Source organism: Hemiscyllium ocellatum, chromosome 9 (assembly GCF_020745735.1).
Source record: "Hemiscyllium ocellatum isolate sHemOce1 chromosome 9, sHemOce1.pat.X.cur, whole genome shotgun sequence".
Lineage (NCBI taxonomy): Eukaryota > Metazoa > Chordata > Chondrichthyes > Orectolobiformes > Hemiscylliidae > Hemiscyllium > Hemiscyllium ocellatum.
The window spans coordinates 51780650-51793084 of record NC_083409.1 but is presented as its reverse complement, the minus strand read 5'-3'; the positions used below and the strand labels follow the sequence as shown (position 1 = coordinate 51793084).

General features: G+C 39.7%; 1 protein-coding gene across 1 annotated transcript in view; it reads right to left on the bottom strand.

The window, feature by feature from the left end:
• The window catches only part of hmcn1 (hemicentin 1), a 610612-nt gene that overhangs the window by 109692 nt on the left and 488485 nt on the right, over positions 1-12435 (bottom strand). Inside the window, exons 74-76 of the mRNA XM_060830300.1 lie at positions 10200-10327; positions 8421-8577; positions 6640-6761 (exon numbers count right to left, since the gene is read on the bottom strand). Coding sequence (XP_060686283.1) covers positions 6640-6761; positions 8421-8577; positions 10200-10327 — 407 coding nt within the window. The remainder of the gene's footprint in view (positions 1-6639; positions 6762-8420; positions 8578-10199; positions 10328-12435) is intronic.

The window sequence follows — 12435 nt, the reverse complement described above, 5'->3', positions numbered from 1 at the left end:
CAACACTTTTAAATTGACATGAATAAATTATGAAGAGCTAATTTTCCTGGAGCCTCCTCTGTTCCAAAGAAAACAAGCTCAGTTTACCTAATCTTTCCTCATATCTAAAATTCCTAGTCTAGCAACATCCCTGTAATCTCCTCTGAACACTCTCTTCTGTTCTTTACACTTCGTCAGCACAGTTTTAAGGCATTTCTTCAAATTTGCTAATGATAAATGGTTTTGGATGTATGCATTTCTTATGCTTCGACTGAGTTAACCAATTTTAAATAACCCAGCAGTAAAGTAAGCCTTTTGTGTTTTATAATGGAAAATATTTGTTTATTTCCCTTCCTTGCTGTGGATCTTGCTGAAGAAAACGACATCTCACTTTCTCCCCCCCCCCCACACCAAACCTAGAAGAATACCTAGAAAAAAATGAACAAAATTCAGTCTCCATTTCAACCCTAGCCTACAATGTTAAGATAGTACACTGTTAGGAAGGATTTGGAATTGCAGAAACACTTCAGTTGCCAGTAGGGCTTCTAAAGTAGATTTGTCATTGGTTGTTTTAATGGATAAACTTAGAGATGGAATGAGGTAGTGGAGAGAGAAAGTCCTATGTTATCCTTTGAAGGAGTTATGGTCTGGCCTATCTTATGGCCTGGTAAATTTCATCAGTTTGATGGCTGTTTGCTGGGTTTCTTTCTCTTCATCATTCAAGCAGTTTCTCTGCCTAGAAAACTTGTCTGCTTATTGCAGTTTGTTAACAGGGAACAAAGATGGCTAAGGCATCATATGACCCTGTAACAAATGCACAGTCCTTTTCCAAATAAGGCACTTACAATCCCTTCTTCCATTGTGGCTTCAGCTTTTTACACCTCAAAGTTGTTTAACTTTTGTGCTTTGAGGACCCTTGGCACACTGTAGGTAACACAATTTCAGGACTCTCTTTGCTGTAGAGAACAGTATCTATTCCGCTAACTATGCTTTCTGGTTTGACTACATTTCAATTCCTCTCCACACCCACCAACCCCCACTCACCACTAAAAGTTGAATTAAGCTTTGTGCCCTTACCTACACTGGAAACAAAGACCTAGTACCTATTGAACAAGAGTACTGGCCAAGGCTCTTCCAAAGCTAAATTCTGGAAGCTTACTGGTGCCAACACTTCATAAATGAGAATCCATTTCTCCCACAAAGTATGAGCCATGCATTTACTTTTCTAACTATATTTCATTATACCAATTTACATGTAGCTCAGGTAGTAATCTGGAGATTACTACTTTTGTGGTCCTGCATTGTAATTTTCATTTTCTATCAGCTTTTTTAGGTATGTCAAAGGCAAAAAAAATGGTTAAGTCTAAAATTGGGCCCTTGAAGACAGAAACAGGGGAATATATTACGGGGAACAAAGAAATGGCAGAAGAATTGAATTGGTACTTCAGATCTGTGTCCACTGGGGAAGACACGAGCAATCTCCCTGAGGTTACAGTGGCTGAAGGACCTGAACAGAAGGGAGTTTATATTTGCCAGGAATTGGTGTTGGAAAGACTGTTAGGTCTGAAGATTGATAAGTCCCCGGGGCCTAATGGTCTACATCTTTGAAGAGGTGACAAGTAGGTTAGACCAGGGAACCCCAGTGGATGTGGTCTATCTAGACTTTCAAAAGGCCTTTGATAAGGTGCCACACGGAAGGCTGCTGAGCAAGGTGAGGGCCCATGGTGTTCGAGGTGAGCTGCTGGGATGGATTGAGGATTGGCTGTCTGACAGAAGGCAGAGAGTTGGGATAAAAGGTTCTTTTTCGGAATGGCAGCCGGTGACGAGCGGTGTCCCGCAGGGTTCAGTGTTGGGGCCACAGCTGTTCGCATTATATATTAATGATTTAGATGAAGGGACTGGGGGCATTCTAGCGAAGTTTGCAGATGATATGAAGTTAGGTGGACAGGCAGGTAGTACTGAGGAAGTGGGGAGGCTACAGAAGGATCTAGACAGTTTGGGAGAGTGGTCCAGGAAATGGCTGATGGAATTCAACGTGAGCAAATGCGAGGTCTTGCACTTTGGCAAAAAGAATAAAAGCATAGACTACTTTCTAACTGGTGAGAAAATTAGTAAAGCCGAAATACAAAGGGATCTGGAAGTGCTAGTCGAGGATTCTCTAAAGGTAAACATGCAGGTTGAGTCCGTGATTAAGAAAGCGAATGCAATGTTGTCACTTATCTCAAAAGGGTTGGAATATAAAAGCAGAGATGTGCTACTGAGACTTTATAAAGCTCTGGTTAGGCCCCATTTGGAGTACTGTGTCCAGTTTTGGTCCCCACACCTCAGGAAGGACATACTGGCACTGGAACGTGTCCAGCGGAGATTCACACGGATGATCCCTGGAATGGTAGGTCTAACATATGAGGAACGGCTGAGGATCCTGGGATTATATTCATTGGAGTTTAGAAGATTAAGGGGAGACTTAATAGAGATGTACAAGATAATACATGGCTTGGAAAGGGTGGACGCTAGGAAATTGTTTCCATCAGGCGAGGAGACTAGGACCCGTGGACACAGCCTTAGAATTAGAGGGGGTCAATTCAGAACAGAAATGCGGAGACATTTCTTCAGCCAGAGGGTGGTGGGCCTGTGGAATTCATTGCCACGGAATGCAGTGGAGGCCGGGACACTAAATGTCTTCAAGGCAGAGATTGATAGATTCTTGTTGTCTCGAGGAATTAAGGGCTACGGGGAGAACGCTGGTAAGTGGAGTTGAAATGCCCATCAGCCATGACTGAATGGTGGAGTGGACTCGATGGGCCGAATGGCCTTACTTCCACTCCTATGTCTTATTGTCTTATCCTAGGATACTGAAGGAGATGGCTCGAGAAATCATGGATGCGTTGGCGATTATTTTCCAGAGTTCGATAGATTCAGGATCAGTTCCTGCAGATTGGAGGGTGGCTAATGTTATACCACTTTTGAAGAAAGGTGGGAGAGAGAAAGCAGGAAATTATAGACCAGTTAGTCTGACCTCAGTGGTGGGAAGGATGCTGGAGTCTATTATAAAGGATGAAATTACGACACATCTGGATAGTAGTAACAGGATAGGTCAGAGTCAGCATGGATTTATGATGGGGAAATCATGCTTGACTAATCTTCTGGAATTTTTTGAGGATGTAACTCTGAACATGGACGAGGAAGATCCAGTAGATGTAGTGTACCTGGACTTTCAGAAAGCTTTTGATAAAGTCCCACACAGGAGGTTAGTGGGCAAAATTAGGGCGCATGGTATTGGGGCAAAGTACTAACTTGGATTGAAAGTTGGTTGGCTGATAGGAAACAAAGAATAGTGATAAATGGCTCCATTTCGGAATGGCAGGCAGTGACCAGTGGGATACCGCAAGGATCAGTTCTGGGACCGCAGCTTTTTACAATATATGTTAATGATGTAGAAGATGGTATTAGTAATAACATTATCAAATTTGCTGATGAAACTAAGCTGGGTGGCAGGGTGAAATGTGATGAGGATGTTAGGAGATTACAGGGTGACCTGGACAAGTTAGGTGAGTGATCAGATGCATGGCAGATGCAGTTTAATGTGGATAAATGTACGATTATCCACTTTGGTGGCAAGAACAGGAAGGCAGATTACTACCTAAATGGAATCAATTTAGGTAAAGGGGCAGTACAGAGAGATCTGGGTGTTCTTGGACACCAGTCAATGAAGGTAAGCATGCAGGTACAGTAGGTAGTGAAGAAGGCTAATAGCATGCTGGCCTTCATAACAAGAGGGATTGAGTATAGAAACAAAGAGGTTCTTCTGCAGCTGTACAGGGCCCTGGTGAGACCACACCTGGAATACTGTGTGCAGTTCTGGTCTCCAAATTTGAGGAAAGACATTCTGGCTATTGAGGGAGTGCAGCGTAGGTTCTTGAGGTCAATTCCTGGAATGGCGGGATTACCTTACACTGAAAGACTGGAGCGACTGGACTGTATACCCTTGAGTTTAGAAGACTGAGAGGGGATATGATTGAGACATATAAGATTATTCAAGGATTGGACACTCTGGCAGCAGGAAACATGTTTCCGCTGATGGGTGAGTGCCGAACCAGAGGACTCAGCTTAAAAATACGGGGTAGACCATTTAGGACAGAGATGAGGAGAAACTTCTTCACCCAGAGAGTGGTGGCTGTGTGGAATGCTCTGCCCCAGAGGGCAGTGGAGGCCCAGTGTCTGGATTCATTTAAGAAAGAGTTGGATAGAGTTCTCAAGGATTGTGGAATCAAGAGTTATGGAGATAAGGCAGGAACAGGATACTGATTAAGGATGATCAGCCATGATCATATTGAATGGTGGTGCAGGCTCGAAGGGCAGAATGGCCTACTCCTGCACCTATTGTCTATTATCTATTGTCTACCAGCCTGATTTGCAGTCACACTCTCCTGTCTCTGACCATGGACCACATTTGATGTGTTTAATCTTAAGGCGTGTGACTGCATCTTGAAACACAGTTTATAGGGGTAACTGTCCCTCTCCCTGATGTGTTGAATTCCAACTCATTAACGCTAAGGTGAAGTTCCTTGAGTGGCCAATACTTGCTGTAGATGTAGTCACTGTAGATCACACCAGCGTCTACCAGCTCCCAATATTATGGCTGCAACACATTGCATGCCCAGTTGTCTCTATTCTATATAATTTACTTAATTTGTATGCTAAATATTTTTAAATGGTATTTATTAAATTTCTTCTGCTCTAATAATATCCCCTGATTCATACCACTTGGCCAATCAAAAGAGGTCGGGAAGAAGTGCCCACTAATCACGCCCTTGTTCTGCTATGATGTCACACAGTGGATCTGACAGGTGCTTTGATCTCCACAATTTGTTGCCCTTCTCACACAGCTCCACACTCCATGTGCTAAGCCTCTCTTTCCGTAGCTGGTTTTTATCTTCCCCCCCCCCCCCCAAACTGGTGCCCTTCTTAAGCTGGTACACACTCCAAGTGCTGGCCCTCCATCTCTGTTGTTGATTTTTATCTCACCGTTCCCCCACCACCACTTTTGCCCTACTCATGGAGGACTACCTGCTTTGCCACCAGTTTTAATCTCCTATCACTGCTTCCTTTTTTAACACAGATTTACTTTTCATATGCTCTTTGATATTGCAATGACTCTTATGTCTCTCCTTAATACTTGTAAGTAGGCATTGAGTATTGGCAAGTTTATTCAATTATTCAGGGTAGTGCGTTATAATAGAGCAGAACTAAATATTGAGACATAGCCAGAAACAAACAGTAAAAGGCAAAATATTGTGAATTCTGGAAATATGAAACAAACACAGAGAATGAGAGAAACTCAGCAGGTCTGACAACATCTGCGGAGGCTGAACTTCTGCAGACGAGTCAAACCAGGCTTGAAACAGTAACACTGCTTCTCTGTCCACAGATGTTGTCAAACATGAGTTTCTCCAGCATTCTCTGTGCCATGTAAATTTGGTTATTCCAATTTAAATCTTTAACCAATTAACTATTATTTTCAAATGTAGGTATACATTTACAGTTAATTGTTCACCATACTGAAAGGGGAAATGAGACTTAAGAGATAATTGTTATACAGACCACAATACATTGCACTGAATCTGAACTGACATCTTAAAACATGAAATCATTGGACATAAAATTCATGTTAAATTTTCTTAAAGATGTCAGGAACAAAATTTAGCAACCATTTTGATAATCTGATAACACTAAGGGCATAAGAACTTAAGTCATCCTTGAAGACAGAGCAATATAGAACCAATTTCTTTTTCTTTCAAGTCTTTCAGTTCTGCATTGCTCTATGAAGCATACATTTCAAATCAAATGATATTTCACACAATATTCAGCTGATAGGGGGAACATTCAAATCACTTTCATTAGTACTTCATGGAATAAAATCAATGGATTTTATTTAACAACCTACATTTGTCAAAACACCAAAATACGCAAAGGTTTTAATTTCCCTGGTGGGCGGCACGATAGCACAGTGGTTAGCACTGCTGCCTCACAGCGCCAGAGACCCGGGTTCGATTCCCGACTCAGGCAACTGTCTGTGTGGAGTTTGAACATTTTCCCCGTGTCTGCGTGGGTTTCCTCCGGGTGCTCTGGTTTCCTCCCACAGTCTAAAGATGTGTAGGTCAGGTGAATTGGCCATGCTAAATTGCCCGTAATGTTAGATAAGGGGTAAATGTAGGGGTGGGTTGCGCGTCGACGGGTTGGTGTGGACTTGTTGGGCCGAAGGGCCTGTTTCCACACTAAGTAATCTAATCTTACTAATACACTAAGCTGTTGTGCACACCATTGTCACACACTATTAACCCCATCTAAAACAAATTAATATGACATTAAGAATTGCACAAAAGGACATTCACCAGGTGTCATATATCATAATATAGAGAGCCAGATGTGCAAAAAAGAATTTGAGTCTAATCTTTACACAATTATAAGTTTTTATTTGCAGAGACACATCTTACAAACTTATACCTGCAAACTCAACAATATCAGTTTCAGCCTGCTCCTATTGGTAGGAGCACAAGTGAATCCACCAACTAAACACAATTAACAATTTTTTGGGGGAAATTAAAGTACTCAGCTTTACAAAATCAAAAATCAGACCCATGTTAAATTGTCAGTACCTACCTTGTACTGTAAGTCTGACAAATCTCTGATCTTCCCCAGCATAATTTGAGACTTTACACTCATAGTTTCCACTGTCTTCCACAGTGGGTGAGATGATTACAAGAGAGCCAGATGAAAGCAGTCTGCAGAGAGGAATAAAAAAGCTAATCGTCCGAGATGTGCACCTTTAATTATGTCTCATTGTTATTTTTATCCTTACTTCTTTAGCAAGTAGCTAATGACAAAAATGAAGCCTTATGTTTTTAAACATTTAATTTTCTACCTCACACAATAATAATAACACCTTAATAAAGTGTATCCTCATTGAAACAGAAAGCTGTCTTCTCTCAGCTAATGTTACCTTTGTAATAGGCCCACAACCTTGCTCAAACCCCACTTAGTACTGCCCCAGCACACCATAACACAAGCTGATGGGGTGTGCTTCCTTACTTTAGGAACTGATGACCTGTAACAAAAAACCCACATGCACACATACACATATCCGTTTGTGGGGTGAATTTGTACTTGCAGAGTTACATTGTACTTTGCTCAAAAACTTCATGAATTCATGTAAGACTCTGTTAATTCACTGTTTAGATTAGAATCAGTCTAAACGTTATAGCACAGACAGGGAACACAGGGGGCTAACACCTTCAACATCTTAACATCTTATCTGGCTGACACCAATTGTTACAGTTAACCTGAGAATGTAACTTTTAAAAAAAGTTTTGTGATTTACATATGAAAGAAGTGAAACTATCATGGTATTTGAACAGATGAGAGACTCAAGAAACAATCAAGGTATTTTTCAATGTATAATTTCAGTTACACCACACTGTAAAGTTTTGCTATAAATTCTGTGTCTTACAATTGTGCCCTCCACAACCACCTGACGAAGGAGCGACGCTCCGAAAGCTAGTGCTTCCAATTAAACCTGTTGGACTATAACCTGGTGTTACATGATTTTTAACTTTGTACACCCCAGTCCAACACCGGCATCTCCAAATCTTGTCAGTGAGTGATTACAACAGAAACATAGAAAGTAGGAGGAGTGTGTCATTCAATTGTTTGCGCCTATTCTGCCATTCAATATGATCATGGCTGATCATGCAACCCAGTACTCTGTTCCTGCTCTCTCCCCATCTTTGATGCCTTTAGCCCAAAGCATTATATCTAACACCTTTGTGAAAACAGGCTACCTCATCTGACGGTGGCAGGTAGCATAACATTCACTACAGAGACTTATCATTACTTTTGTTCTATTGTATGTATGAGGCAAAGATTCAAGCTAGAACTTTTATATTATAATAGAAGATATTTTGCAATGTCTCACTGAGTTACACTGAAGTCTAAAATAACATTATTTGTTATTACTAGAAAATCAAAATGATTGGATTCTTTTTAAAGAATTTAGTTTAAAAAGTCCGTATTTGTATAGTTTACTTACTAGATTGGTCTGGAGACCCTAAAGCATAATGATAGATTTAACCACTTATTTGACCAAACATTGTAATCCTATAATATTACTTGCTGTGTCCTGTAGTTTATAACACAGCCAGCTCAGTTTGCTCCCCACAGTTTAATTTCGAGTAGATGAATCAAGAAGTTGGTGGCTGCCTGTGATGTTCTCTCCGTATTTTTTGGTAGATGCTTTAAACACATCCAGTAAAACTTGACATTATGTTATATTTTCTTCGATAATAAAACAGCCCATGCCATTCAAACATATAACAGCAAACCGACTCAAATATTTGGTATAGGGAATGTAGGAATTGTTTTTCCAGATGATCAGATTAACTCACCTGTACATATTCTGATTCTGATCAGTGTTGAGTATGCGCCCATTCTTCTTCCAGATGACTATAGGCTTTGGGATACCTGTAGCTTCACAAGTCAGAGTAGTCTGAACATTGACAAGAACGGTGATATTGTTGAGGTCAGCAGCAATAGATGGAGGAACTATGAGGATCAGAGAAAAATTGTACATGAGCAAAAAATGATTTCAGAAACCTAAAAGTAGAAATAAGCAACATCTGCTTATAGAGATAGATAGCTCAGCTGAAGTTAGAGATTCTACACAAATTGCTGACAATAAATGTGCGGGGAAATGGTATTCACTCCCCAATGATTATTCTACACAACTTCATGCATAATGATATCAAAGTTAAACATGAAATGTACATCCTTACTTATCTATCATTTAGAAATAGAATTTTCTTTCAATTGAGCATTGTAATGGTTTACCATACTTAGAATAGATCTCCATGTAACTGTACTGCAAAATAATTAACAAGAGACATATTATAAATGACATATGTCCAGATTAGAGTGGTGCTGGAAAAGCACAGCAAGTCAGGCAGTATCCGAGGAGCAGGAAAATTGATGTTTCCCTTCATCAGGAACATCGATTTTCCTGCTCCTCAGATGCTGCCTGACCTGCTGTGGCTTATCCAGCACCGCTTTAATCTAGACTCTGATTTCTAGTGTTTGCAGTACCCACTTTTCACTATAAATGATACATACCAGGAATGTGGAGTATAGGTCAAAAACAGAAAAAGAGCAAACTTAACAAGAAATACGAATAAAGCAAAGATTGGGGCACTTGAGACAATGCTTGCAAAAGCCATTTCATTCAAAGAAGTAAGGATTTATTCACTAACCCCTCCCAACCCCCAAGAACTAATATTTTGCATGTTGCACTTACAGTTAGCTAGAAACTGGTAAGAAAAGCATAGCATTGCCATATTTCCTTAGGTCCAAAACCAGACAAAGTGAAAATAGATGTGTTGGAGGTATTATTTTAGCTTGAGTTGTAAAGTTTACTTTGTTGATGAAAAATTAATTGAAAATCTTAATTGATGTCTCTGCATCAGAAATAATGGAGACAAAAATATGGTCTTCTGTTTGGAATCCATAATTTCCTGTTTCCGGGTTTAAAAGTTTCTGACAAAAAAGAAAAGTGGAGTACTGTGGATGCTGGAGATTTCTGAATAAAAGCAGAAGGTGCTGGAGAAGCTCAGCAGGTCTGGCAGCATCTGTGTAACGTGTTGAAACAGTTAATGTTCAGAATCCAATGGCTCTTCTTCAGAATTCAAGAATTTAGAGGTTTTAAAATCAATCACTGAAAAGCAATTAGATGACAAATCCATTAGAAAAAGATTCCTGGATACATCAGTAATGATGATTTGCTGAACTGAAGTTTCATTCCTAAGTTCTTCACACTTCATGGTTCTTTTCTCTTCAGTTGCTCATAGGAGCTTCCCATTCCAATTTCAATAAGTCACGAGCAATATGATTAAGAATATATGAGGTGTTTCTCATCACCACTGTCATGTGACTAAAGCAAACACAAGTCTTCGCATTGAAGGATCCTCAACCTCTAAGCAGCGTTTTCTCTCAAGATTCCAGCTCTTCCACAATCAATGCAGAAAATTTGCAGGTTCCCCTTTGGCCATGGTTAATAACCCTGAGCACGGGACCCTTATCTTAGTCTGTAACTTTCAAAAGGGAAAGACAGCTAGCCCAAGATCTCAAATGATCCTGTTACTGGTAATTTTGGCTACGATTTGAAGAATATTTACCATAGACTTGCACATCAATTCGCTTACGAGCTGTTCCAGCTGCATTGGTTGCCATACACAGATAACGACCTGTATCTGCTACTTGAGTTGAGCCAATACGCAAAGAGCCATCACCAAGGAATGAATACCTAATGAGAATAAAAGTATCTGCATTACTTTAATGTGGCAATATTTCAGAAAAGTCTCAAAGTGCTTCACAAACAATTTGGGTTGCAGCACTATTTTCATCAAATACTCAGAAACATTTTGTAGAGGCCCATAATCCTATGGTAAAAAAAATTAAGCAATGGCCAGAAAAGTCCAGAGGCATTTACGTTTGTCTTGTCCAATGCCTACTCCCAAAATGCTGTAGCCAAACTGATAGCTGCTGAAATGTTCTCCTAATTTCCCACATACAATTAAATGATATGAAGAGCACTGATGAAAGTAAATGGTTTTATAAAAGACAAAGAGTAAGTTAAGTGTTACATATTTCTCAAAAGAGCTTATGGCATCAAATTCTACTTTTTAGTTTTAGCAGAGTTAAAGTAATAGGCAAGGTTGTACAGTAATTATTAACAGACTTGAAGGGAGATAGGAAGGTAACAAATTTTAACTAATTTTAAAGGAGGAGTGTGAGGAAGAACAAAAGGGAAGATCAATGATAACATGGAGGATGGGGGAAATGAAATGCAAAAATATTTCACAGTACAAAACACAAACGGTGTGGTATTGCTTCTAGTTTTAAAAACAATGTCTGATGTGGATGTGAAGGGAAGAATGATGATCAGCTGTGTGCGAAGGATCATGAACAAACAATTAGGGGAGTTCACAGTCTGACACTGTTGGACTTCATGGTTAGTTCCAAAGCTGTAAAGTGCCTTATCAAAAGATGATGTGTTGCTCCTTGAGCTTGCACTAAGCTTCAATGAATAACAGTTAACCACGAATAAACTATATCATCTCTGGCTTTTGCTCTGATACACCTGTGATCTCTGATCTTCCTTCTCATTTAACCTTCCCTTGACTTCTTTTCTGTTCCACCTGTCCCTTCCCACATTTTCATTCTATACAGACCCAATACTTTCTGCCTCTCTCTTCAGTTCTGAAGGAAAGTTATATTGGACTGAAAACATTAGCTGTTTTTTTCCTCTGCACAGATGTGGCCATACCTGCTAAGATTCTCCAGCACATTCTGTTTTCATGACTTTCTTAGGGCAATTAGGAACTGGGAATAAACGTTAACCTTACCAAGCAATGCATCAAATTGAGAAAACATTTTAAAAATTACTTCATTTTAAACTATTCTGTTAAATACTAGAAAAAGACATCAAATAATTATTTGGCATTATTGATTGTGATTTCTGCCCTCACATGATGAACAGTTGTAGAGTCATAGAGGGTGGAAAAAGACCCTTCGGTCCAATTTGTCCACGCCAACCGTGTTCCCAAACTAAACTAGCCCAACTTGTCTGCATTTGGCCCATATCCCTTCAAATCTTCCCTATTCATGTACTTATCCAAATGATTTTTAAACATTGTAACTGTATCTGCATCCAACATTTCCTCTGGCGGTTCATTCCACACACTTATCACTGTGTAAAAAAAGTTGGTCCTTGTGCCCTTTTAGAATCTTTCTCATCTCACCTTAAAAATATGTCCCCTAGTTTCCCCATCCTAGGGAAAAGACCTTTGCTATTCACCTTATCTATGCCTCTTGATTTTATAGACCTCTCTAAGGTCACCCCCCAACCTCCCACGTTCAAGTGAAAGAAGTCCCAGTCTATCTTTATAACTCAAACAGTCCATTCACGGCAACATCGTGGTAAATCCTTTTTGAAGTCCCTCTAATTTAATAATATCCTTTCTATAACAACATGTCCAGAACTGCACACAATTCCAGAAGAGGCCTCACCAACAACCAGTAAAACCTCAACATGAAGTCCTAACTCCTCCACTCGAAATTCTGAGCAATGAAGGCTCTCAATCCTTTTCGTTGCTTCCTCAAAAAACTTAATCAGGTTTGTGAGATACTATTTTCCTTGCAAAAAAAGTTCTATTTTAATGCTGTCTTTTATTTGTTCAAATGATTTTGCCTCTCAACAGTGATCCTTTCTTTGGAGAGCAAGTAAAAGGAATAAAAATTAAGTTTTGGTTAGTCAATATTTCCCAGGCAAGTAAAAAGTAGAAGCCATGAGATGCAATAATAGCAAATTTATCATAGATCAAATGTAGACAGGTTGTAAATATTCCTTGG